The sequence below is a fragment of the Argopecten irradians genome, chromosome 14 (assembly GCF_041381155.1).
Source record: "Argopecten irradians isolate NY chromosome 14, Ai_NY, whole genome shotgun sequence".
NCBI lineage: Eukaryota > Metazoa > Mollusca > Bivalvia > Pectinida > Pectinidae > Argopecten > Argopecten irradians.
Genome location: NC_091147.1, coordinates 18857444 through 18883762, shown reverse-complemented (window position 1 = coordinate 18883762; position 26319 = coordinate 18857444). Strand labels below are relative to the sequence as shown.

General features: G+C 36.6%; 1 protein-coding gene across 2 annotated transcripts; it reads right to left on the bottom strand.

Moving 5' to 3' along the window:
- Positions 1 to 1696: 1696 nt before the first annotated feature.
- LOC138307363 (disks large 1 tumor suppressor protein-like) lies at positions 1697 to 20514 on the bottom strand. Of its 2 annotated transcripts, XM_069248063.1 has the most exons (11): positions 20366 to 20514; positions 19387 to 19563; positions 16358 to 16421; positions 15625 to 15748; positions 12018 to 12044; positions 10125 to 10172; positions 7128 to 7229; positions 6622 to 6794; positions 6140 to 6249; positions 5633 to 5724; positions 1697 to 5176 (listed from the first exon to the last, which is right to left on the bottom strand). In XM_069248063.1, exons 1-11 carry the CDS (start codon positions 20422 to 20424, stop codon positions 5070 to 5072), a joined length of 1083 nt encoding a protein of 360 aa, XP_069104164.1. In that variant the 5' UTR covers positions 20425 to 20514; the 3' UTR covers positions 1697 to 5069. The 2 variants fall into 2 exon arrangements, with proteins under 2 accessions (XP_069104164.1, XP_069104165.1); XM_069248064.1 differs by lacking the exons at positions 19387 to 19563; positions 20366 to 20514 and adding an exon at positions 18731 to 18796.
- Between the last annotated feature and the right edge of the window lie 5805 nt (positions 20515 to 26319).

Sequence of the window (26319 nt, the reverse complement as noted above, 5' to 3'; positions counted from 1 at the left end):
GATCCCTTCACAACTTTCTGAGAAATAGCGGTAACAAACTTTAACTATCAAAATCCAAGATGGCCGCCAGTCGGCCATCTTGTTGACCGATTGGTCCAAAAATGCAATATGCACAACTAGGGCCCTAGGGGAACCTACATGTGAAATTTGAGAAAGATCCCTTCTGTACTTTCTGAGAAATAGCGTTAACAAGAATTGTTAACGGACGGACGGACGGAAGGACGGACGGAAGGACGGACGGACCACGGACGAAAGGCGATTTGAATAGCCCACCATCTGATGATGGTGGGCTAAAAAAGTTTCACTTATATTTCTATTAATAGAAGTTATGAGATAAAAAGAATCTTACACTCATGACTATGTAATATGAAATTTATCAAATTCCTTAAATAATTTGATGTGCCACTCAACTAAAGGCTTGTGGCATATAAAATTATTGAACTTGTTTTATAAATTTTATATTATATAGCCCCTCATGTAAGATCCTCTATTTGTCTTTAGCAAGGTATGTACTCATACAGGGTATCCCATAAATCTGTTACACTTTCAAAATGTTATCAATTTCAGCACATATGAGCAACAAAGAAAGAAACATTTCTGGTTTATGAATGCATGCAATCAAAGTTTTTGTTGTACATATACTTAGAGAGGAATAATCTTGACTGCAGAAAAGCACTGACGTCATCACTTTGGAAATATTGAGTGATGAAGACATTATATAGCCACTGCGAAAAGCTTCATACTTTGTAAAGTAGAGTTGTTTTAGTCTTCTAATGTCCCAGATATAATTAATGTCTGTGTGAGTAGAATCAGAATCTAAAATACTGAAAATACACACCAGAAAAAGTTGTCCAAATTATAGTTGTCAATTATACAATAGAATAAGAGTTAATCTTTGATACTAGTGTTCAAAGCTTGCTCAAATATCATAGTTGCAGGTTTTTTGCAAATGAAATCCTGGTGTTTTACATTATGTATCAAATAACTCTGAAAGTGTTACATAATTGATGGGAATCCCTGTATAAATGTAATATTATCATTTCAAAGTGTCAAGGGAAGAGCTTAAGAGGACATTCTACAGACAACAGGCAAAACAGTTGTACCACTGCCTTCAGCCGAGTTCCAAGCATTATGTCCAATAGGATGATGTTGGCTGGAATATCTGAAGAACTTCTCAATGATTAAAGACACATAATAGGGGGAGCTAATGTTGTCGGCGTCCCATTTCACGTTAAAGTTTTTGAGCAAGTTTCTGTTTCGTCAATTGTTTAAGCTTAAGTCATCATAAATGTTTAACTGAATAGGCGAGCTTTGCTGTTCTCCAACAGCTCTTGTTCTCAGTAATTGACATCTAAGAAGTGGTTCTGTAGCGTGTTCCATGTTCCTTTAACAGGAAATAATTGATTTCTACTGACTGATATAACATCATATCAACAGGGTTATTTAAGGACTTGAAGTTTGAGAAAGCTTGAGTACCCGCAGAAAAACCACCGGCCTGCAGTCGGTATTAACTGCACCATATGGGATTCAAACTCGCAAACAAGAGGTAGAGAGTTAGTGATATGTCAAGGCATTTCAATCCCATTGCTCCTACTGTTATCGCCATAGTATATTCCAGTACGAAGTTCACAACATCCTGGTCTTTCCAGCAGTAATTTAACCAGTTATGAGATGAAAAAATAACACTACACAAGAATCAAGTTTATAATTATCAATTTATTTATTTTTCCTATTCACCTATAAATCCATCTTGGCCTCACATTGAGCTAGTACACTCATTAGTGTGCTATGTCTATATTGAACCAGGTCCTAGCTACGTCACAAGGGGAGACAACCACGCAGATTATCTCCCTTTTAACATTTACACGGATATTCATTAATTCATGATTTTAAAGTCGATACAATGAAAATCATCTGGAAGTGACATTTTGTGTATAAAAATGATGATAACAACGAGTGTAGTAAACAATTTTACCACGGGGTATTGACAACTAGCAGTTAGCATGCAATCAAAGATTTAAAAAACACAGTTTGAACATAGTGGAGAATACAAAATTCAAGATACTATGAAGGTGACAGGATTTCATATTGCCCAAGACAAAGTCCAGGGAAGAAAATAACTTTTAAAATGGATTGCTGTACTTAAATGGTTTAAAATTTGAAATATTTTCCTGACCATGTATAATTTAGAATCAATATAATGACTGTTTTTAATACATTAATCATACCATTGATAGATAATAAGCCATATTATTTATTCGCTGTACAAGATAATAAATTCTTTTTAAAAAAATGTCATTCAGTTTTGTTTACATTATTATCAATCAAGAACATTTCAACAAGAGAAATTCTCTAAAATCGACTCATTATCAGAGCAGTTCTCCTAAAATCGACTCATTATTTAAAAAATATAGGAGAAAAAATTATCTACAATAACAATTTTCTTTAAAAGAATATTTTACACCATGGATGACCAGCTCAGTCAGTGATAAAGAAATGTACAGCTTGGTCAGACAATAACAAGCACATTGAACAGTGCTGTACAAAAATGGGGAGATAACTCTCGTGTATGGGACAGGGGAGATAACTCATTGTACATATCAATATATATATATTATGTTTATACAGAGTTTGACATTTACACAAAATTATATGGATGTAAATTGCACTTTTTGTATGAAACAGATGTGGCAAGTGGCTGTTTTACCGAGCATACTCATTTATCTTATTCACCCCTGAGGACACATTTGAACTCTTCTAAAACTAAAGATGGAACAGTTCATTACAGAATTTCATGGGTGAATGAGTTAAAGAGAAAATAATTTCAATTAAAATGCTCTCTCTTAAATTAAAAAAAAGAAAAAGAAAAAAAAAAGATTCTAATTGTATTCTACAATACAAGGAATGTAACTATACTACGAACATCATCTCACTTAAAACAGAACGACGCACAGGTAATAATACACCGAGGAAAGGTGATAAAATGCTCGTGACTTTTCTAGAGTGTCGTTGGACTAGGTAAGATAATCTTGATGATAAATTGTAACAAATACAGAATTGTGTTGGGTGGAGAGATGAAATCATGATCTAACTCTAAGATACGGGTCCAAGATTGAGCTATCAACATTTTCCTGAAATTGACAACACAGGTCAGCAGTTTATATGTTTATGAACAACATTTATATTGACGGAGAATTACAATAACAACCTAAATGAATTGGTTTTATCTGCTCGTTATTACCTATATAGATACACTCTTATTCCTAATATTGGTGTAATATCACTTAATTATGCAAGTTAAACATGAATATTCACCACACATATACTTATCATGCTCACGATGCAGAATACTGCATTTACTGCAGTGATGTCGGGTCCTAGAAATCTCACAATGATCTACTATGGCACACCACCTACGTTATGGTAACATTTCCATTGTCAACATAGAGTTCTAACTCATATATCCTTGTAATAATATGGCATTTTTATTAGAAACTTTTTCACTAGATGCACCAAAATGACTGTTAATGAAAAATAAATAGTGATGTGAATTCTTTTCATAAACCATTTACACAGGACTTTTTGGATTTCCTGAAGATGAGAAGAATAAAACCAGTAGACCCCAGTGAGAGAATGACACTTTCCATACTTCAGATGGTCAAGATAACTGCCTGATAAAGTGCTCGAGAGTGTTAGTCCAAAACTATTCCAAGTTCATGCTGAGGTTGCGAGACTATCCAAAGGTCATGCTGAGGTCAAAAGACTTTCCAAACGTCATGCTTAGCTTGCGAGATATTTCTTAACAAAACAATGCAGCCTGTATATTCAGTCAAATTAAATTTCATGTGGTGTGAATTGGAAAGTTTAAAAAAAATTATAATGTGACAGTGACACAAGCCATGAAGTGGTTTGTATACTATTGCAAGGGCAGACAACTCTATCTGTCCCCCTGCTCAAAAAATCTTCTGGATTACTATATAAGCTAGAATAAACGTGATTACAACTGTGTATATTTATATTGTGTTAATATACTTTTAGGTGGTTTAACAATAGAGACCTTTTGATTGATTTTACATTTATTAATACTAGTCCATTTCCAATACTATTCCCCATATCTCTTGTTTAAAACATTGGATAGGTTTCTTTAAAACACATGTTTACAGTTCAACAAAGCTAAAACCTTAAGCAGATGTACATGAATTATTTTGTTCTGTTATCTATGATAAATCTGTTTTTCTGTTACATTAAATAATGACATACTTTATACTTTACATGTAAAACTACACAATAAAATACCCCTTAATAACAGTAATAACACACAACAATAGAAAATGTATTGGTTCCTGTACTGTACACTGCTATACAAAGCCTGGTATCTCGTGTCTCATTCCAACTAATCCTCTGGACAACAATTACTCAATGTCAACATTCTGACCACAGGTTTCTTAAGCCATTTTTTGGAAGCAAAGCATCTGACATGATAATTGAACTCTGTTGTTTTTTTAAGTGTTTTAAAGGTTTGAAGAGAGTGACTTTTACTGTGCCAGCATGTGAATCCAAGTATACACCACAGTTTCCCCAACAACAAAAGAAAGACAAAAGGTTTTTTTCCGGTCCAGTGACCACACATTCACAACATATATAAACCACACGCCCTCACATATCATCTCACAACCGTCGCTCAGATCCACTCGGGACAAAAGGTTAACGTGAAAATGATCCACATTTATACAATGTAATTATATATTAATGATAAAATAAGTCCTTCTGTCCTCCGCCGTCCTGCTACCATGGATACAGTCTATGGTCACAGTCTTTGTTGCCATGGTTACAGTGATCACTGAACCGACAACACCCACCAAATGTTGCACCCTATATATATATATAACACAATGTTAGTATGTATCATATATACATGTACATCAAAACTGCACATCCATTTATTAAAACTGTATGCTCATCAACGATTGGATAGTTACAGATCACATGACAAATTTTATCCAATAGCTGAAAAGATAGCTCCTGAATGGGATTGCTGTATACGCCGAGTCCATTGGTCGATGGCTAGCTCATAACTTCTCCTTGGCGGGCACCCAGATAGTTGGGCCGGACTGGTCTCGAATGACTTCCTTAACCTTTGCATAGATTTCATTTGCTGAATCTCCCTGTACAACCGCTGAAAAACGAATAAAAAAATCTTAAATATGTGGTCATGTCCTTTACATGATGGGCAGGTCCAACATCACACTTGGTAAATCAAGTTATCATTTGGTGATTACTTCATTAGTAAATGCTATATACAACACAAGAATTCAGTCAAACATAAATATAAAGACAATGCAAGGAACAGAAGTAAAATGGTCTTTATTGACAGGTGGTCACAGATTGAATTGTGTTGAAATTGGTTATTTTGAACCCTAGAAAAGTGGTCTTATTAAGCATGTGGTCGTTAAGGCAGGTTTACTGTAAAACATTTTATAAATTAATACAATGCGCCATAAATTATTACAATATTCTATGAATTATTACACCATACAGTTTGTAAATAAATACAATAATACACTACAGTTTCCATGTTACCCAATTACAGATGATAGATGTATTTTCTTGGTTCCTTATATTGTCTACATACCTGTGAAATATTCCCCGAATTCTTGTTCCAATTTCATTGTTCGTTCATAAGTAAGCCTAGCTTGTTCTTCTGTGATGCGCTTGTTCATTTCCCTGTTTTAACAGTGAAAACAGACTTGTTTAACTCTCTTTCAGACAGCGTTGATGTCAAAATACCTAGTACAATGCTTTCTACAATATCTTCCAATTTCCCTAAAACACTTCATTGCACATATAATTGGGAGAGATAAAAAAACATTCAAGGCAATGTGTTTTTCTCTGTAATCACTCCAACTTAAACAGAACCTCTTAAGGGTCACTGCATTCACATTAATGTACATTTTATATATCAGATATGATTTAAAGTTTTAAATGGTTAGTATATATTTTCGATAAAAACTTGTCTCTGATACATAGCATAATACCATTGAAACATCTGTCTGATTACCATTAGTCTGTTATACACATCTGTAGATTGGGGAGGGCTTATTAGTGGAACATACTAGTTTTTACTGTTTTTAATACTTACATGATTGATGTAGCTGACTTTGGTTTAATAAGAACAGCTACGGGGTAAAGTCCTGCTACCTGAAGCCGCTTGATAGCATTCCCACTCACATCCAATATACAGTGTTTACCCTGAAAATCAGAACAAAACTATGATCATTGAAGAAAACATGGATACAATAAGGTCATGATCTATGTTGATTATGATACAATACAGATATTGACACTTAAACTGGATCAATGTTTTTAACACAGTAATCCTATCTGAGACTTAGAAGGGTTTTTTTCATCTTCTTTGTTGTGTTACAATATTTATGAAGGAATAACACCTTCCTCTGACTGTATATAAAAGTAACTTAGAAGCAAAATCTCCAATTTTCAACATTTCATGTGTATAAATCATATTCTGATGGAACTTTGCAGATTTCCACAACAAACTGTCTGAAAACTTGCGTGTAATCATACAAATAAACACATGATGACGAGTTGATCGCTGACCAGTACCTTTTCCGCGATCTCCTTTACAGAAGCAACACTGGTACCATAAAGGTTGTCGTTATACTGTCCGGCTTCTATAAATAGATGGTTCTGGATGTCACGCTCCATCTGTTCCCGTGACTCCACAAAATGGTAATCTCTTCCGTCTACTTCGTAATCTCTCTTGGATCTCGTCGTATCTGGAAAGGTTTAAATCTTCATTTATTTTCTTTTCAAAAAATTGCAGAATCTACCAACTTTCAACCAAGATTTGTTTGTTTCTTTGTGAAATATTTGATTTTGTGAAAATTATTCTTAAAAAAAATAAATAATTAGCTTCATTGGCCTATTAAAGCAATAGTTGTACAAATAAACTATGTATACATGGTATTGTTACAGGTCAAGACCTTTGCAGTTTTGTTTCATTTTCACAAAATTTGATTTTGAAAAATTAAAACTTCAACATTCAACTTAACAAGAAAACTCATCCATTTCATATTAAGCAAAGCCTGTCCACACAATCTAATACTTACGAGGTACACAACTGCCGAACTTGTCTGGGAATTCTGAGATGAGATCGTCGTTTATTCTATCCTTGAGTGGTCCTAACACAATAACCGGTCGTGTGTACTTTACTGAAAAACACAAAATTATCCAAAATCAGCATTTAACTTGTTCACTTTCTTGATGTATATCAATAAAAAAAGACATGTACTGTAACATTGAGTATTGTGGAATATTTCATACCAAAAGTCATACCCGGTAAATATGCTTTTCAACTTCAAGTTCCTATGCCTTCACATGTACTTGTGATATATGTGTAACAATTCATTCACAAAATAAACTTGTAAATAGTCTTTCACATTAAAATTAGAAATGTCCTTCCCTCATTAATTTTGAAGAGTGACATGACAAGAGGAGGTGAAATGAAGGGATCGACAGTTACTTAAACTTTCTGATTTATAGAATTATTGATGGAAAGCATGTTTCATCTATTCCTATTGGTATATATATGGACAGAAAATAAAATAAATAGAACACGTTTTCATAATAGAAATCTAAGACAAGATGTACAACATTCCTCTTGTCTTTAAAATGTGCACTCCTTTTTTAGAATGACATTTCCATCTAAATGTATTTGTCAATTTGTTCCTGCAACCATTATAATACTACACAGAAAACTTACAAAAGACCTTGCTTTTATACCAGTTTTCTGACAAATCTATTTACTACCATTAGTGGTAGACATTCATTTTATTTCAAAGTTGTAGGAGGAATGTCATTAACTCATTCCCCCTGACTCTCTTAGACTCTTCTAAATCAAACACTAGACCAGTCCATTAAGAAGTTTCAGGGGTGCATAAATGAGTTAAATGCTTTATAACCTTGACAAAAAACACTTCAATCATGACCAGGCCGAAGCCTTCACAACATGTCAGACCGTCATTAAAGCCTTCGACCTTAACACTCTGCGACCTTGACAATAACACCGATCCCAATCACGACTCCAGCCTTCACAACATGTCAGACTTTATTCAATTTTCACCATTGTGTTTATGTATGAAATTGGAAACAGAGCCGCGGTGGCCTTAAATGGTTTTCAATAACAGATGAGGAGACTAAGGCCAATCTCTGTTATCTAATCATTAAGTCTACTGATTCAAATCGTCGCACATTAAGGTAAAATAGCGAGTCTCTCCACAAAACAGATCAATGAACGTTATTGAAGATTCTGAATTTCTATTACCAAACATAGGTTTGGTTACAAAACACTTTATAAATAGAAAGTGGCCCTGTTTATGTATAAAGGCAGGAGGATACAGGACAGAACGGGATAGTATGGTAACAGGAAATAAGTCAGATAGAACGGGATGGTATGGTAACAGGAAATAAGTCAGATAGAACGGGATGGTATGGTAACAGGAAATAAGTCAGATAGAACGGGATGGTATGGTAACAGGAAATAAGTCAGATAGAACGGGATGGTATGGTAACAGGAAATAAGTCAGATAGAACGGGATGGTATGGTAACAGGAAATAAGTCAGATAGAACGGGATGGTATGGTAACAGGAAATAAGTCAGATAGAACGGGATGGTATGGTAACAGGAAATAAGTCAGATAGAACGGGATAGTATGGTAACGGGAAATAAGTCAGATAGAACGGGATGGTATAAATAAGTCAGATAGAACGGGATGGTATGGTAACAGGAAATAAGTCAGATAGAACGGGATGGTATGGTAACAGGAAATAAGTCAGATAGAACGGGATGGTATGGTAACAGGAAATAAGTCAGATAGAACGGGATGGTATGGTAACGGGAAATAAGTCAGATAGAACGGGATGGTATGGTAACAGGAAATAAGTCAGATAGAACGGGATGGTATGGTAACAGGAAATAAGTCAGATAGAACGGGATGGTATGGTAACAGGAAATAAGTCAGATAGAACGGGATGGTATGGTAACAGGAAATAAGTCAGATAGAACGGGATGGTATGGTAACAGGAAATAAGTCAGATAGAACGGGATGTATGTAAGGAATATAGACGTTATGTAACAGGAAATAAGTCAGATAGAACGGGATGGTATGGTAACAGGAAATAAGTCAGATAGAACGGGATGGTATGGTAACAGGAAATAAGTCAGATAGAACGGGATGGTATGGTAACAGGAAATAAGTCAGATAGAACGGGATGGTATGGTAACAGGAAATAAGTCAGATAGAACGGGATGGTATGGTAACAGGAAATAAGTCAGATAGAACGGGATGGTATGGTAACAGGAAATAAGTCAGATAGAACGGGATGGTATGGTAACAGGAAATAAGTCAGATAGAACGGAGGTATGGTAACAGGAAATAAGTCAGATAGAACGGATGTATGGTAACAGGAAATAAGTCAGATAGAACGGGATAGTATGGTAACAGGAAATAAGTCAGATAGAACGGATGTATGGTAACAGGAAATAAGTCAGATAGAACGGGATGGTATGGTAACAGGAAATAAGTCAGATAGAACGGGATGGTATGGTAACAGGAAATAAGTCAGGAACGGATGGTATGGTAACAGGAAATAAGTCAGATAGAACGGGATGGTATGGTAACAGGAAATAAGTCAGATAGAACGGGATGGTATGGTAACAAATAAGTCAGATAGAACGGGATGGTATGGTAAAGGAAATAAGTCAGATAGAACGGGATGGTATGGTAACAGGAAATAAGTCAGATAGAACGGGATGGTATGGTAACAGGAAATAAGTCAGATAGAACGGGATGGTATGGTAACAGGAAATAAGTCAGATAGAACGAGATGGTATGGTAACAGGAAATAAGTCTATATGCCCCCTCCCATAACAGGTGCATAAAAAGGGATGTGCTTATTGTCAAGAAGGGACTTATCTAAGTCATATTCACCACATGAAATTCCAAAATGGACTATTCCAGCCTTTGAAGTAGAAGTATCTAAATGCATCATCAGGGGTGAATAGGTTTGTTATTGGAGATATAGTAATGAAATGATATATAACTTACATTCCTGCTGTACCACAGCTTCGTAGGACAGAATTGGTTCATCGCCGCCTGGAACATAAAAACAGACAAAAATGAAAAATGTACCACTACCAAAGAGTTATCTCCCTTCCCAGAAAATGTAACACTGTTATGTTCAGAATTCTCTGCTTTATTCCCTCACAAAGAATTATGTCCCTTTTTTAAATTAAAGTTCTCACTTAAACAGGTACATTAGTTCACTTATAAGACAAAGTTTAGAAGAAATATTGAAATGTTTTATTCAGAATTCTGAACTCTAAAATATGGCTACGCCTATTCCTAGGAAGGGAGATACCTCCCTAGGAATCAGCGTAGTCATATTTTAGAGTGCTCTCCCTTACTAGGATTTCATTTATTGTTCCCTTGATCTAATAAAGTCAGAAATTATATATAACTCTATCCCCTTTACCAATTTCATTCTAAGTCTTGATTTTCTACCACTGATGGTTATTTCTAAATTTTATTAAATCTAGTAGATTCAGTGCCATAGTTCTGCCAAAACAGCAACAACAAAAATGTAGAAGAAGCATTCCTGTAGATACCAGATTTTTTTGTATTTCAAATTTTGATTAATCTCTCCGCATTTCAGTAAAATGTCTGTTGTAAGTATAACCAGCTGTTATTACCTATAAAGGAAACCAGCACAATTCTTATAAAAATAAAACAAACTTTCCTAGACAAAAATTTCACAAACAAATTGTCACTTCAGTTCCTAACAGCAAATAAAAAGGGTTTTGTATGAAGCATTAAACTCTAAAACGTATCACACATCACCACATTTAGACACAGACACCAGCACAGAAAGATCTGGTCACAAAGTTAGTAATAAAACTGTATACATTATTGCTATCAAACATTTCCCTTTACCAAGTTTTAAATAATATATAGAACCCTGCTGATAGAACATTCTGCTTTTGAGGTGTAAAGTCAGTATGGTTTCAACTATGAATGCGATCATTTTATTCTATTTGCATGCAGGTTTTTTTTTTAATTCAATTTTCTTTACTTTAAAGATTATATCAATAAATACAGGCTCCTTAAAACTTAAAAGTTAAAGAGTAATGAAGTTATCAGGCCAAGTATTATCTACTTGTTTCATATAACTTAATAGTTAATCTGTCTGCAATGAAATTTAATTGTAAGTTTGTATTAAAGAATCCTTCTATAATTAATGTGCATTAATGGAGTAAAAAAGTATCTAAGGAACTGACTAAGGGGAGACAACACTGGTCTACAAGGTGACATCATATATCATATAGTTATAGCAAAGCACCCTCAATCATAATATACTAGTGTTGTCTTTAAATAATTACCCACTATATCACTTATCATGATGAGAATAAAACTGAATGTTGATTGACATTGCAAGTGTTCAAAACACAATGAATACATGTGATGAACCAAACAAATGTGTTTAACCTTCTATGGACAACATCTAAATATGATTTTAATCAATCATTACAATATATCATATAGTCTTTCTGTCAATACACAAATTCAAATACTTAAAAAATTATTTTACTTTCAGAAATTCATTTTAATATAGATATTGATTAAGTTACACTATAAATCAATGAAGAGACAAATATCTTCCATCAGATGAAACAGGGGAGATAACTTATTATTTAATCCCTATGCTGGTATGATAAACAACTGAACATCAAATCATACCTCCTCCATTACATAAGCATTAGATACTTTTTAGATGACTCTCATAATGGAGTATTTGCAATGAAAAATAACTACAAAAATGCTAGCAAATTTTTGATCATTTAGTTTCAATAACTGTATCTTGTATCGACTACACCTAAAAGGTTCACCTAACACTTCCATAGATTGTTGTCTTTGTTTGAGTGTGTAGGGTGCTTTACTTACGGAAACTAGCTTCGCTCTCAGCGGTACCTGTCGAGGGAAAAAACAAAAACAAATCCCAATCAAAAACAGGCAGGCAATCATTAGCACTAACAAAGATAGCAAACGAAACAAGGCAGGGTGACAACGGCAAACACCACCGCTACTCACAATAACTACTAATTAGTTACCCTAATTAATGTCATCAACAAACTTTAACCAGTAACCTCAGAATCCATCAAATAAAATATTATGTTTTGATCTAGTAATCCATGATATTTTATTTTACAGTTTTATATTTCTGAAATAGGAGAATTTAACTAAAATTGTACTATATTGTTTTATTTATGCTCTGCTCTTTGATAGATTCTGAAGACTTCCACATGCAGCATTCCAAAATGACCATTGCAGCAAAAATGATTTTAACAAATCTCAAAAGATTTTGGAAAAAAATCTGAAGTCTAAAGTGAAAGTTCCATGTTTTCTTGAATAGTATAGAAATGATTTGTGAGAACTTTTCATTTAAACGTTCTATACAGCTGGCTTTTTTACATATGGAGTCATATCTCTGAACTTAAATGTATATGCTTTAAAGCTTGTCCTCTTAAAATGCATTTCAATCCTTATACAAGAAAATATATGCGACTTAATACCCTCTTTTCATTGACTAAATTGTTTTCGGGTTTATATTGTCTAGATCTTGAAATTAGGATAAATATGTCATACATAAACCTTTTAAAATTGAGTTTAGGTAAGAAATAACAGAATAAGTTAGAAATTTATGTTATAGAAAAGTAATTAACAATAAATTACAGCCAGATAATATATAATTATTACATAAATATAGAATATATAAAAAAAACATTAAAACAACTACAACAGATAGTTTCACCGTTATAATCCAATGAATTCTAATTGTCTGATGGATGATAGTAATGATTACAATTTCAATTAGGGCGAATTACAATTATATAATAACAGGGGTAATCAATTTAAGTTACATTGTATAAAGATGAAGAAATGGGTAGTAATGGAGCTACATACATATAAAAGCTCTGGTAAGACATGTATAGAAGTAAGACAATTGAAGCTCTACTGAGACACATTGAGAAGGAAGACAATTGAAGCTCTACTGAGACACATAGAGAAGTAAGACAATTGAAGCTCTACTGAGACACATAGAGAAGGAAGACAATTGAAGCTCTACTGAGACACATAGAGAAGTAAGACAATTGAAGCTGTGTTAAGACACATGCATAGAATTAGGAAGATTTGAACAATTCAGGGACACATTATGAGACATATACAGATATAAAAGAAAAAGGTAGATTGAAGGTATGCTGAGACAAATGAAGACAGTAAGGAGGTATATTGAAGGTATGCTGGGACACATAAAGAAAAAAGAGTAAGATTGAAGGCACGCTGAGACACATAAAGACGAAGGAAGATTGAAGGTACGCTGAGACACATAAAGACAAAGTAAGATTGAAGATATGCTGAGACATATAAAGAAAAAGGTAGATTGAAGGTATGCTGAGACACATAAAGACAAAGGAAGATTGAAGGTATGCTAAGACATATAAAGAAAAAGGTAGATTGAAGGTATGCTGAGACACATAAAGACAAAGGCAGATTGAAAGTATGCAGAGACACATAAAGACAAAGGCATTTACTAAAACACATGTATAAATGAAAGTTTAAAGCTCTGTTGAGACACACACACAACAAAAGAAGTTAGAAAATTGGAGTTATTTCTTCTGTAATAGACTTAGAAGGATGAAAGTTCTACTGAAACTTATAAAACTAAGCAGTTGCATTGGGAATCAGTTGATAATTCAACATGAATGATTGTATAGGATTCCTGGGTAGTGGTTATAAAGAGATATTTTCCTTCTGACAAGTAATTCATCACTAATTTGACTTTATGCTTCCTGTCTATGTTATTTTCCTTATGAACTTTTGTGTTCTTGTAAAAATGAAACTTGCACTTCACTTCCTATTTGGAAAACAATATATTCTGAAGATTATCACGGATTGGTTGCTTTTCAATATTGATTATATCCCATAATACTATCTGTTAAGACACTGTAAATGAGCGATATGTGCAGAGCTAACATGAAACATGAAAATGCAGTAAAATTAATCTGAGCATATCTGGGAGCCCTTGGGACATCACATATCTGGGAGCCCTTGGGACATCAAACTATAGAACATAACCACTTAATGATATCCTTTATCTTTTCAAGTGACCTGACATTGTTTTCACAAATTAAAAACAAAAGTCACGAAACAGTAATTTCTCTGACAAACATAAATCATGGCTTTGTGACTATGTGTAAGATTTTTCTTCCAGTTAAGATCTGTGATCAGGCCGAAACATTTCATCCATCTGAATTCATATTTTTCCCTTTACACAGGGATGTGAGTTATCAACCAACACTTATGTCAGGACAAACAAAAGTTTTTTTTGTTAGTGAAAGCTATAAAGGCTTTAGATAAAATTGTAAGTAGCAATTATCATTGAATTATTGTCCAGGTTTGACCCAAGATTAGGAGCTGCTAGCATTGGAGAACAGTGATTAAACAAACAGAAATCAATATGGGCAGAATTGGCCGTGAGCTTGTGGGGAATGGAACTAGGGACAGTGGCAGAAGCAATAGAAGCCTTGTAAGTTTAGAGCAAAAATGCAAATAACAGAAATGAAGCACATAAATAAAAAATTAGTTTTGTTGGTCAGATCCTTTGTCAAAACAAATAGCTGTGTCGGCTGTCAGAAAAAGGGGAGATAATTAAGCAATCTGAATGACTGAACATGTGTTAGGAGAAAGCTAATTAGCAGAAATAAGAGAAATGTATTACCCTCCGCTGCATGATGGAGAAAAAAAAAGAGAAAAATTGTAAATAAATGTTTGATACTGTAAGGAATTATTTTCTGAAACAACTTCAGTAATGTAACATTTCTATATCATCTTGATTTAAACATATTTTTTACAACAACATTCATTTACAAGGCGATTGGGCATAAGTTTTCCCAATTTATATAAAGCTCTTTCCCTATAACATTTCAGTTTTCACTTAGAGTGACTTTACATGTTATATGACATCTTAAGCCTCTACTTTAAAAGTGTGCAGAACTGCACCAGTTGTATGATAAGAGAAGAGCAATATAGATATGGGGATTTTAATATCTACAACAAACTCTATGTAACAGCATTTTATAAAGGTTGTATATACTAAGATGTAATCATTCAAAACCTTTATGCATATGACAAAGAATGAGATTAATGAAACGGTTTTTAACAGTTTGAAATGTTCCTACTGATTTATATTCAAATGTCTGAATCTTAAAACGTGGTATATTTACGGTTGGCGATATACAATCCTTGTTTTCACCACATGCAATGGTTGGTTCACAGTTCCAATGACCATTTACATAAACCATTTAACATGCTATTAAAACTATATACTATCCATGTCAAATCATATTTAACATCTTCAGTGATATTGCAGCAGGATATTTTGCTCTCCTCTTATATGTTTTTTGTTTAATACCAATGTATTGTAGAAGATATTTCAAAATGTGCTGGAGGATAATTTGCACTAAGATAAAAGTAGGGGGAGATAACTCACGTTCATCTGCACTGACTTCTTCACTTCCACTTTGGTCTTTACTCTTCATGAACGGGAATTTTTTCGTGAATGAGAAGTTTTTCTTTTTCTTTTCATTAGCAGCTGCCTGTAGGCTACCGTTTGACTAGAATAAAACGAGATTGAAAAATACTTATCGATTATAGATAACAGACTCCTTAACTACATTTTGTAATAAGGAAATATATATGTTTTTCCCCCCAATATGAATGTCATTACCAGTAGCCAGATACTGGCGAGTACTCTGGTTTCCCTCCACCATCTAAACTTGTTAAGTCCTTTAATGACCCTGACTGTTGATAGGGTGTACAACTTATCAATTCTAATCCAAGAATCTACCTTTACAAATCAGGATGACCTTGAGGACCTTGATGACCTTAGCAACAGTACTTAATAATAAACATAACCAATATTTCATGTTTGTTGTACATACAGAACCTTAAATGGGTGTTCACGTCTTTGAAGTTTCAAAGAATCTCTACGTCAAAATGTGATGCAAAAAATCCAGTGGAAGCTGCTATTGACACGACATCCTCAAGTCCTGGCATTACCTCACTGTTTACAGACAGCAAGTCATATCGTCACAATGAATATCCAGCCAATGAAAATTGCTCTAGGTTGTGTTACACTAGTAACATAAGCAAAAATATTATATGGGCTAAATCATTGGATAGCAGATGGATTACGTAACAGAAAAAAGAATTCCATCACTTACCTTTTCACTTGTTTTTCCTGTGAATTTCACATTTTTTAGTCGTGCTCGTTCCTTTCGATCCACACTGTAACAAGAAACAGACATTTTCCTTAATGATGTACTACAAATTGTTATCTCGTTAGTCTTTTCAACAATGTCAAAACACTGTGGAATTACATCCAAAAGTGGTTGATCCTCATTGTCTAAACTAAACAGTGTATTTTGTCTCGAAAAATTCTAGTGAGGCATGTCATCTAAAGTTCAATAACTCATCAAGTCAAGATCTTGTGTTTTAAACCAAACACTCAACCAAGCTCTTCTAATCATGAAAGTTCCAATGAGAGCTTAGTCCAAATTATCCAAAGCCTTCTTCAATAAGCTTAATTGGTGCATTTTCTGTAATAGAATCCTTGCACTCTGCTCAAAAGAGCTTATTCAGAGAGCTCCAATAAGCTTCAGGTGCCAAGTCTTATAAGCTTCAAACCGAGTATCACATTACAAGAAAGCCCGATGGTTACAAATAAGTTTGTGCCAATAAGCAATCCCAGCGAAGATCATGCTCCTATCATACAAGCTGTGGCCAAGGTCCCAGTAAATCTGGATTGTGGGACCTTACCAGTGAATTACCGGTCTCTAGTGCCAATAAAACAAGATGCAGTGAGCTAATAGAGAGAGAAACTGCACGGTAGTCAACCTGCACCCACACCCGACTGAAATATTGACTTTCAGGCTTGTAGGTCTGGGAGGGACAAGCCATTTATCTGCTTCATGTCTATACAAACTGGCGTCTTAAACACCCATCATTATTTTGTGACATGTAGGCGGGGTATTATTCTGCTGGCTATAGGTGAAGCCTGCCCCTCTCACAGCCGACTAGATCTCGGTAAACATGTTATTAGTTTACAGTTATAAATCTGGGGTAGCTCTCCCTCAGACAGCGGCTATTAATCGAATCTCCTGTGCCAGCAAATCATATGCGAAGTTTCTATACAAGAACTCAAGGCTCAATTATGTAAATTCCCTACTGCAGCTGATGTCAGCAAAGTTGAAATTTAACTATATAGATCTGCAGATACACAACCACTCCAACATAGAGAAGTGAGACTTAACATCATTTTGTAGCAATGCGATTCCGTTTTTGTTTTTTCAGTATTGATCCACAAATTGATTGACTGATGCACAAACACTTCCCCTTATTATGAAGGGTCGCATGTCGCATTGGGATGTTGGATGCTCAAATCTTTGCCATAAATATAAATCAGAATGATGTTAAGCATGCCAGCAGGCAAGTGGAGGGCCAATCTTCCTATTACTATAAACTTCCTTTTAAAACAATACAGACAACCTATACCTATTTACAATAGATATTATATTTTCTAGTTAAGTTGGACTCTACAACATCAAAGTTCTTGATTTGTGTACAAGTTTATTCCCGATCAAATTAACTTGGAAAATGCATAGTTAACCAAACATCTATTTTTGTGAAAAAACCACAGCCTTCCTGAATCCTCTTAGTTTCATCAATGGATCAGCTTCCACTAATTTGACCTCAGATTAGGTGACACAAGTATCCTTCAAGCTTCATCACCAACATTTCAGAAGTAATGGTAACAAGAAATCACTGTACAATTTACAGTTACTGACCTTTAACCTTTAGGCCAAGGTCACATTAGCATTAGATAATACAGGTATTCTCCCCACACCTGTAATGACTGTTTATACAACCAGGACAACATACCACTGTAAACTTTTAATTTGAGGTCAAGGTTCCCCCCCAGCCCCCACCCCCCATACTCACCGTTTTTTTACTTTGGATAATCCCCCATGCCCTCCTCCTTTCCGTCGGGCGTGACCCCCATACTCACTGCTTTTTTCACTTGGGATAATCCCCATGCCCTCCTCCTCCCTGTCGGGCGTGACCCACATACTCACTGTTTTTTACTTGGGATAATCCCCATGCCCTCCTCCTCCTTTCCTTCGGGCGTGACCCCCCATACTCACTGTTTTTTTACTTGGGATAATCCCCATGCCCTCCTCCTCCCTGTCGGGCGTGACCCACATACTCACTGTTTTTTTACTTGGGATAATCCCCATGCCCTCCTCCTCCCTGTCGGGCGTGACCCCTATACTCACTGTTTTCTACTTGGGATAATCCCCATGTCCTCCTCCTCCCTGTCGGGCGTGACCCCCCATACTCACTGTTTTTTTACTTGGGATAATCCCCATGCCCTCCTCCTCCCTGTCGGGCGTGACCCCTATACTCACTGTTTTCTACTTGGGATAATCCCCATGTCCTCCTCCTCCCTGTCGGGCGTGACCCACATACTCACCGTTTTTACTTGGGATAATTCACATGCCCTCCTCCTCTCCATGGGGCGTGACCCCCATACTCACCGTTTTTTACTTGGGATAATCCCCATGTCCTCCTCCTCTCCGTGGGGTGTGACCCCCCATACTCACTGTTTTTTACTTGGGATAATCCCCATGCCCTCCTCCTCCCTGTCGGGCGTGACCCCCATACTCACCATTTTTTACTTGGGATAATCCCCATGCCCTCTTCCTCCCCGTCGGGCATGACCCCCATACTCACCATTTTTTACTTGGGATAATCCCCATGCCCTCCTCCTCTCCGTGGGGCGTGACCCCCATACTCACCATTTTTTACTTGGGATAATCCCCATGCCCTCCTCCTCCCCGTCGGGCATGACCCCCATACTCACCATATTTTACTTGGGATAATCCCTATGCCCTCCTCCTCCCCGTCGGGCATGACCCCCATACTCACCATTAATTACTTGGGATAATCCCCATGCCCTCCTCCTTTCCTTCGGGCGTGACCCCCCATACTCACTGTTTTTTTACTTGGGATAATCCCCATGCCCTCCTCCTCCCTGTCGGGCGTGACCCCCCATACTCACTGTTTTTTACTTGGAATAATTCCCATGCCCTCCTCCTCTCTGTGGGGCGTGACCCCCCATACTCACCGTTTTTTTACTTGGGATAATCCCCATGCCCTCGTCCTCCCTGTCAGGCATGACCCCCATACTCACCGTTTTTTACTTGGGATAATCCCCATGCCCTCCTCCTCCCCGTCGGGCGTGACTCGTTTTGCCTGCCACCACTCGTCATCACTAGCGTTGGTTACATGTAAGATATCACCGTATCGGAATGGTAGACCCTTACTAGGTAGTCCGCTGTCTTTGGAAGGGTCGTAGTCAAACAAAGCTCTGTAATGTTGATAAACAAATTTTTATGTACATTGACAACATTATAACTAAATCATGTTTGTTACACTCATTTTCATGTATATAAGTCTGAACATCTGGGGTATTGGTTAAGCTAAACTACTGAGATATCAATGCATCAAGCATATTATTTTTTAAGGCATGTATGACTTCATAAACCCAAAAGATACTAAGACTAATGCTTAAATATATTCACAATTTCTTCTTTGTTTTCCAATGTTCAATAGAGAACAGACTAAAATTTCCCAATACTAAAATTTTAAAATCCTTAATTAGGGCAACAATTGTTTAATTTATTCAAATTCAAAGACCTAAAGAAAGGTTTTTTAATTTCATAAAAGGAGTATGCTCAATTACCTGTAGATTTAGGTGCCAATCTAACACGTTACATAACAACACATTACCTGGACATGCATGTGTGAATAGATTTGTATTCATCTAAATATGGAGGGAATATTAACAATAGAGAAATTCCATGAATTGTAGTCTTTTGGAATCGATTAAAGATATTAATTCCCCTCATATACTAAAACCTTCCATAGCGGCCACCGCTGTATACTATCTTTGAAAGTCCTAAAAGATCAAGTTCCACATATTTAGACCTGTATATAATGACCACTTGGCTATAAAGACCATTTTCTCTTGTCCGGCGAGTGGTCTTTATAGACAGGTTTCACTCTAATAGGTACGAGTCTAAAATAAAAATAAAAATTATTCAAAGATAAAGTTTACAGTTTAGTTGTTCAGAAAATGAGTTTGACATGATATGACATACTTTACATACCTGACATAAAGTGTTCGTTTCTGTGTCGTCCGTAAGCTCCCTGTGCTTGTATTCATCATTTGTTCCCGTAAATCCTGAATCTTGGCTTCGAACCGGTTATATTCTGAAGTAGAAGCAAAAACAGTCAGTTTGGTGGGTGTCTATCTATATATAACTGTCCTCATGTCCAAACATTCTTTCTATTCAATATTTACTCTGTATTCACATCAGACAGGGAAGCGGTACAGACTGTGTAATGATTTCTGCCGTAGCTGAATTGTTCTGGGTAGCCGTTCCCTCTGTCTGTCAAATACTCTTCATGTCGATATAAGAATTCGCTCAGACATTTCGTAATTACATTCTTTATCGGTGCACAATTTTACACAGAAATTATTGCCTTGTATTGCAAATTTTCACACACAAGCGCACACAAAGAAAACTGCAATTCATTTCTGATGTGTTTCATATAAAACATTTCCATAATGCCACCGTGACATTAAGAAGCTTCATTTAGGCATGTATTTCCTTAAGATATAGGTATTGGAATTTGTATTCTGCATTCAACTTCACCCAAGGCTCTTAAAATCTGGACTTATACATAACTTTATAGGATCTATATTCCCTCAATTTTAGGGTAACTTACTGGCAAATGTTACTGAAGTTGGGCTTGCAAGAATAAGTTTTGAAACCGAGGGGGTCAAAAGTTCACCAAATAATTGTCTCCAAATGCAAAAACTAGTTTTCAATTAATTTGGCTGAGCATTTAATCTTGCTATCTAGTGTGAAAAAAGCTGATTTACATTATATTTTTGTAGTGATTGCTAACAAGAGGACCTATATTGATCACCGTCGATAACCCTCATCCAGATGTACCTGTAATATCCGTATTCGACCCCACTCTTTCTGCTCCAGGGGATCAGAGCCAACATTTAAACAAATTGTGTCCCCCTTTGCCAGAAAGGTATAGAGGGGCCATCTTTCTGTAAAATTTGGTTACAATCCATGAACAAGTCTATGAGTAGTAGTGATTTAAAGAATCTACCTTTGTTTACCAATATTGTGCCCTGCCCCTCCTGCTCCAGGGGGTCAGAGCCAACATTTATACAAATTATGTTCTCCTTCCACTATGAGTGTTTCTGGCAAATATTGGTTACAATCCATGCAGAGCTCTATAACTAGTAGTGATTTAAAAATTTAAAGGAAATGTTGACAGAGGATGAACGAAGGACGGAAACCGCGCCATGGCATAATTTCAATTATTACTGAGGGATGGTCACATGACGCTAGACACACACCATACTAGATCAGACCGCTGGAAGGAACCGTGGTCTAAACATCACAGAACCACATAAACACCAGTGGTCACTTATGCAGTCTATCTCTCTATACCATTGAGTGTTCACTCACACAGCCTATCTCTCTTTACCATTGAGTGGTCACTCACACAGCCTATCTCTCTATACCACTGAGTGGTCACTCACACAGTTTATCTCTCTATACCATTGAGTGGTCACTCACACAGTCTATCTCTCTATACCATTGAGTGGTCACTCACACAGCCTATCTCTCTATACCATTGAGTGGTCACTCACACAGCCTATCTCTCTATACCATTGAGTGGTCACTCACACAGCCTATCTCTCTATACCATTGAGTGGTCACTCACACAGCCTATCTCTCTATACCATTGAGTGGTCACTCACACAGCCTATCTCTCTATATCATTGAGTGGTCACTCACACAGTCTATCTCTCTATACCATTGAGTGGTCACTTACATGGCCTATCTCTCTATACCATTGAGTAGTCACTCACACAGCCTAACTCTCTATACCATTGAGTGGTCACTCACACAGTCTACCTCTCTATACCATTGAGTGGTCACTTACACAGCCTATCTCTCTATACCATTGAGTGTTCACTCACACAGTTTATCTCTCTATACCATTGAGTGGTCACTCACACGGCCTATCTCTCTATACCATTGAGTGGTCACTCACACGGCCTATCTCTCTAAACCATTGAGTGGTCACTCACACAGTCTATCTCTCTATACCATTGAGTGGTCACTCACACGTGGTCACTCACACAGTCTACCTCTCTTTTTACCATTGAGTGGTCACTCACACAGCCTATCTCTCTATACCATTGAGTGGTCACTCACACAGCCTATCTCTCTATACCATTGAGTGGTCACTCACACAGTCTATCTCTCTATACCATTGAGTGGTCACTCACACAGCCTATCTCTCTATACCATTGAGTGGTCACTTACACAGCCTATCTCTCTATACCATTGAGTGGTCACTCACACAGTCTATCTCTCTATACCATTGAGTGGTCACTCACACAGCCTATCTCTCTATACCATTGAGTGGTCACTCACACAGCCTATCTCTTTATACCATTGAGTGGTCACTTACACAGCCTATCTCTCTATACCATTGAGTGGTCACTCACACAGCCTATCTCTTTATACCATTGAGTGGTCACTTACACAGTCTATCTCTCTATACCATTGAGTGGTCACTCACACGGCCTATCTCTCTATACCATTGAGTGGTCACTCACACAGGCTATCTCTCTATACCATTGAGTGGTCACTCACACAGCCTATCTCTCTATACCATTGAGTGGTCACTCACACAGCCTATCTCTCTATACCATTGAGTGGTCACTCACACAGCCTATCTCTCTATACCATTGAGTGGTCACTCACACAGTCTATCTCTCTATACCATTGAGTGGTCACTCACATGGCCTATCTCTCTATACCATTGAGTGGTCACTCACACAGCCTATCTCTCTATACCATTGAGTGGTCACTCACACAGTTTATCTCTCTATACCATTGAGTGGTCACTCACACAGCCTATCTCTCTATACCATTGAGTGGTCACTCACACAGTTTATCTCTCTATACCATTGAGTGGTCACTCACACAGTTTATCTCTCTATACCATTGAGAGGCCACTCACACAGTTTATCTCTCTATACCATTGAGTGGTCACTCACACGGCCTATCTCACTATACCATTGAGTGGTCACTCACACAGTTTATCTCTCTATACCATTGAGTGGTCTCTCACACGGCCTATCTCTCTATACCATTGAGTGGTCACTCACACAGCCTATCTCTCTATACCATTAAGTGGTCACTCACAAAGCTTATCTCTCTATACCATTGAGTGGTCTCTCACACAGTCTATCTCCCTATACCATTGAGTGGTCACTCACACAGCCTATCTCTCTCTATACCATTGAGTGGTCACTCACATAGTTTATCTCTCTATACCATTGAGTGGTCACTCACACGGCCTATCTCTCTATACCATTGAGTGGTCACTCACACGGCCAATCTCTCTATACCATTGAGTGGTCACTTACATGGCCTATCTCTCTATACTATTGAGTGGTCACTCACACGGCCTATCTCTCTATACCATTGAGTGGTCACTCACAAGGCCTATCTCTCTATACCATTGAGTGGTCACTCACACAGTCTATCTCTCTATACCATTAAGTGGTTACTCACAAAGCTTATCTCTCTATACCATTGAGTGGTCTCTCACACAGTCTATCTCCCTATACCATTGAGTGGTCACTCACACAGCCTATCTCTCTATACCATTGAGTGGTCACTCACATAGTTTATCTCTCTATACCATTGAGTGGTCACTCACACGGCCTATCTCTCTATACCATTGAGTGGTCACTCACACGGCCAATCTCTCTATACCATTGAGTGGTCACTTACATGGCCTATCTCTCTATACTATTGAGTGGTCACTCACACACGGCCTATCTCTCTATACCATTGAGTGGTCACTCACAAGGGCCTATCTCTCTATACCATTGAGTGGTCACTCACACAGTCTATCTCTCTAAACCATTGAGTGGTCACTTACACGGCCTATCTCTCTATACCATTGAGTGGTCACTCACACAGGCTATCCCTCTATACCATTGAGTGGTCACTCACACAGCCTATCTCTCTATACCATCGAGTGGTCACACACACAGCCTGTCTCTCTATACCATTGAGTGGTCACTCACACAGCCTAACTCTCTATTGTGTTGTCACTCACAATTTTATTTCTACTTTATACTTATCAACAAAGATGGTAGGTAAATCACATGGAACATTAACAGCTGTTTGTGATTGACACACACAAATCTATCTTCTCTGCATTTTACCCATTGAGTGGTCACTCTTTTCACTTGATTTAGCAGCCTAAGCATATCTCTCTATATACCATTGAGTGGTCACTCACACTGAATCTTCGCCTCCAAGATCACCATTGAGTGGTCACTCAAAAATGAAGGACCACTATCTCTCTATCACCACCGACAATTTAAAACCAAGCACTCACATGGATCCTATCTCTCTATACCCTTGTAAAGTGGTCACTCATGACAGTCACAAATTGTAGGTATGTATCTAATAATCAACTATACCATTGAGTTCAACAATTCATTCAAGTTAGACTTATTATTTTAATCTGTTTCTCATTTTTGATTAAGTGCAATATTTTAATAGTAGAAATATTTCTTTATTCTCTTAGCTATTTATTCTCTTAGCTACAAGCAATAAAAGAAAATAAATTTCCTAAGTAAAAGAATGTCGTATCATAATCTTTACCCAATATGTTTCATACATAGAAATACTTTTGTAATAGTAGTTTTATATTGAACACTCTAGTACAGATATAGAACAGACGAGATCTTTGAACATTTTATTGGTTTAAACTTGATGTTAAACATGGGCTGTCCTAGTGATGTTCCTAATTACTGTCAGATACGAGTACGACATGCCGCGATTGTTATTAGATTGAATGTTGTGGTACGGAAGCCTTATACCATCACGACCATTAAACAGTTCTAGCTACGTCCCATCAATTCTCATTAAACCACGATTAGCTAGGGAGTCGCCCCGAGATCTGATGAGAAATTGCAGTTTTAAGTACATCTAAAAATGTACAATTGTTTTTCTTAAGCGTTTGTTATTAGACTTAGCCTGTTTCTATCAATTTCTTGTTACAGAAAATACCACCACTTCTAGGAGGAAGTTTATAGTTTCTAGAGTGTGGGTTTTACTGTGTGTGATCAGTACAAGTACATCTGATGGCACTATAAACTCACACAAACAACCTTCCCTTTCATTTAAAGCTACAACCTGAATCAGCAATCAAATTGGTGCAAACTTTGGTCACTGGTAGAAATTTTACACAGACAACCATTAAACATCACTGCACCATATCACACATTCTATCTCTGCAGCTTATAGTTTCTTCCTCTAAGCAAATATCTTTTTCTTTATTTATCTGCCCCACACGGACAGAGTAAGTCCAGTGATAGGCAGAGTAAAATAGGATGTAAACCTGTTTGTCTTATTTATCTTTTGGTGTTTTTTTTTTTTTTGACACCTTGCACTTCCATTTTGATGTTGATAGTGTTATAAGGCCTTTGGCCATGTAGCAAAGTATATATATATAGCAACACTGAGTATATGATCTTCTCACATGTTAATTTACACTGAGTATATGATCTTCTCACATGTTAATTATATAATTAATTCATTACTTTAATTTGCATTCCTCAAGAGTTAAGTGACTTTGACCAACATCACTAAGAAACATATGAATTCATTCTCATGCTTGAAGCTTCTCTTTGATGGAATCCCTTAAGATATGAAACTGACAGATTTCTGTGTATTAAAAGTATGGTATATGTACCTCACCAAAAAAAAAAAAAAAAAACCTGAGATAGAAGTCTGGTGTACTTCTGTCTTAGAGATGAACAATCCTGAGTGATTTTATGGGCAGTTTGGTAGTTATCTTAGAAGGAAGAGAACTGAAATAGTATAGCCTGGTCTGTGCCATAAAATGAACAATCCAGGATGTTTATTGAAAAGAACAGTACTTCTGTCTCAGAGATAAACAATCTTGGGTAGGGTGTTTTTATGAGCAGGTTTGG

Excerpts from the sequence above, each read along its gene's own strand:
- LOC138307363 (XM_069248063.1), bottom strand. The coding sequence starts at position 20,424 with ATGATGAATACAAGCACAGGGAGCTTACGGACGACACAGAAACGAACA. Across the intron at positions 19,564-20,365 it reads AAACGAACACTTTATGTCAG|AGCTTTGTTTGACTACGACC; the intron begins GTATGTAAAGTA and ends TCAACATTACAG. Across the intron at positions 12,045-15,624 it reads AGAAGTCAGTGCAGATGAAC|GTACCGCTGAGAGCGAAGCT; the intron begins GTGAGTTATCTC and ends TTCCCTCGACAG.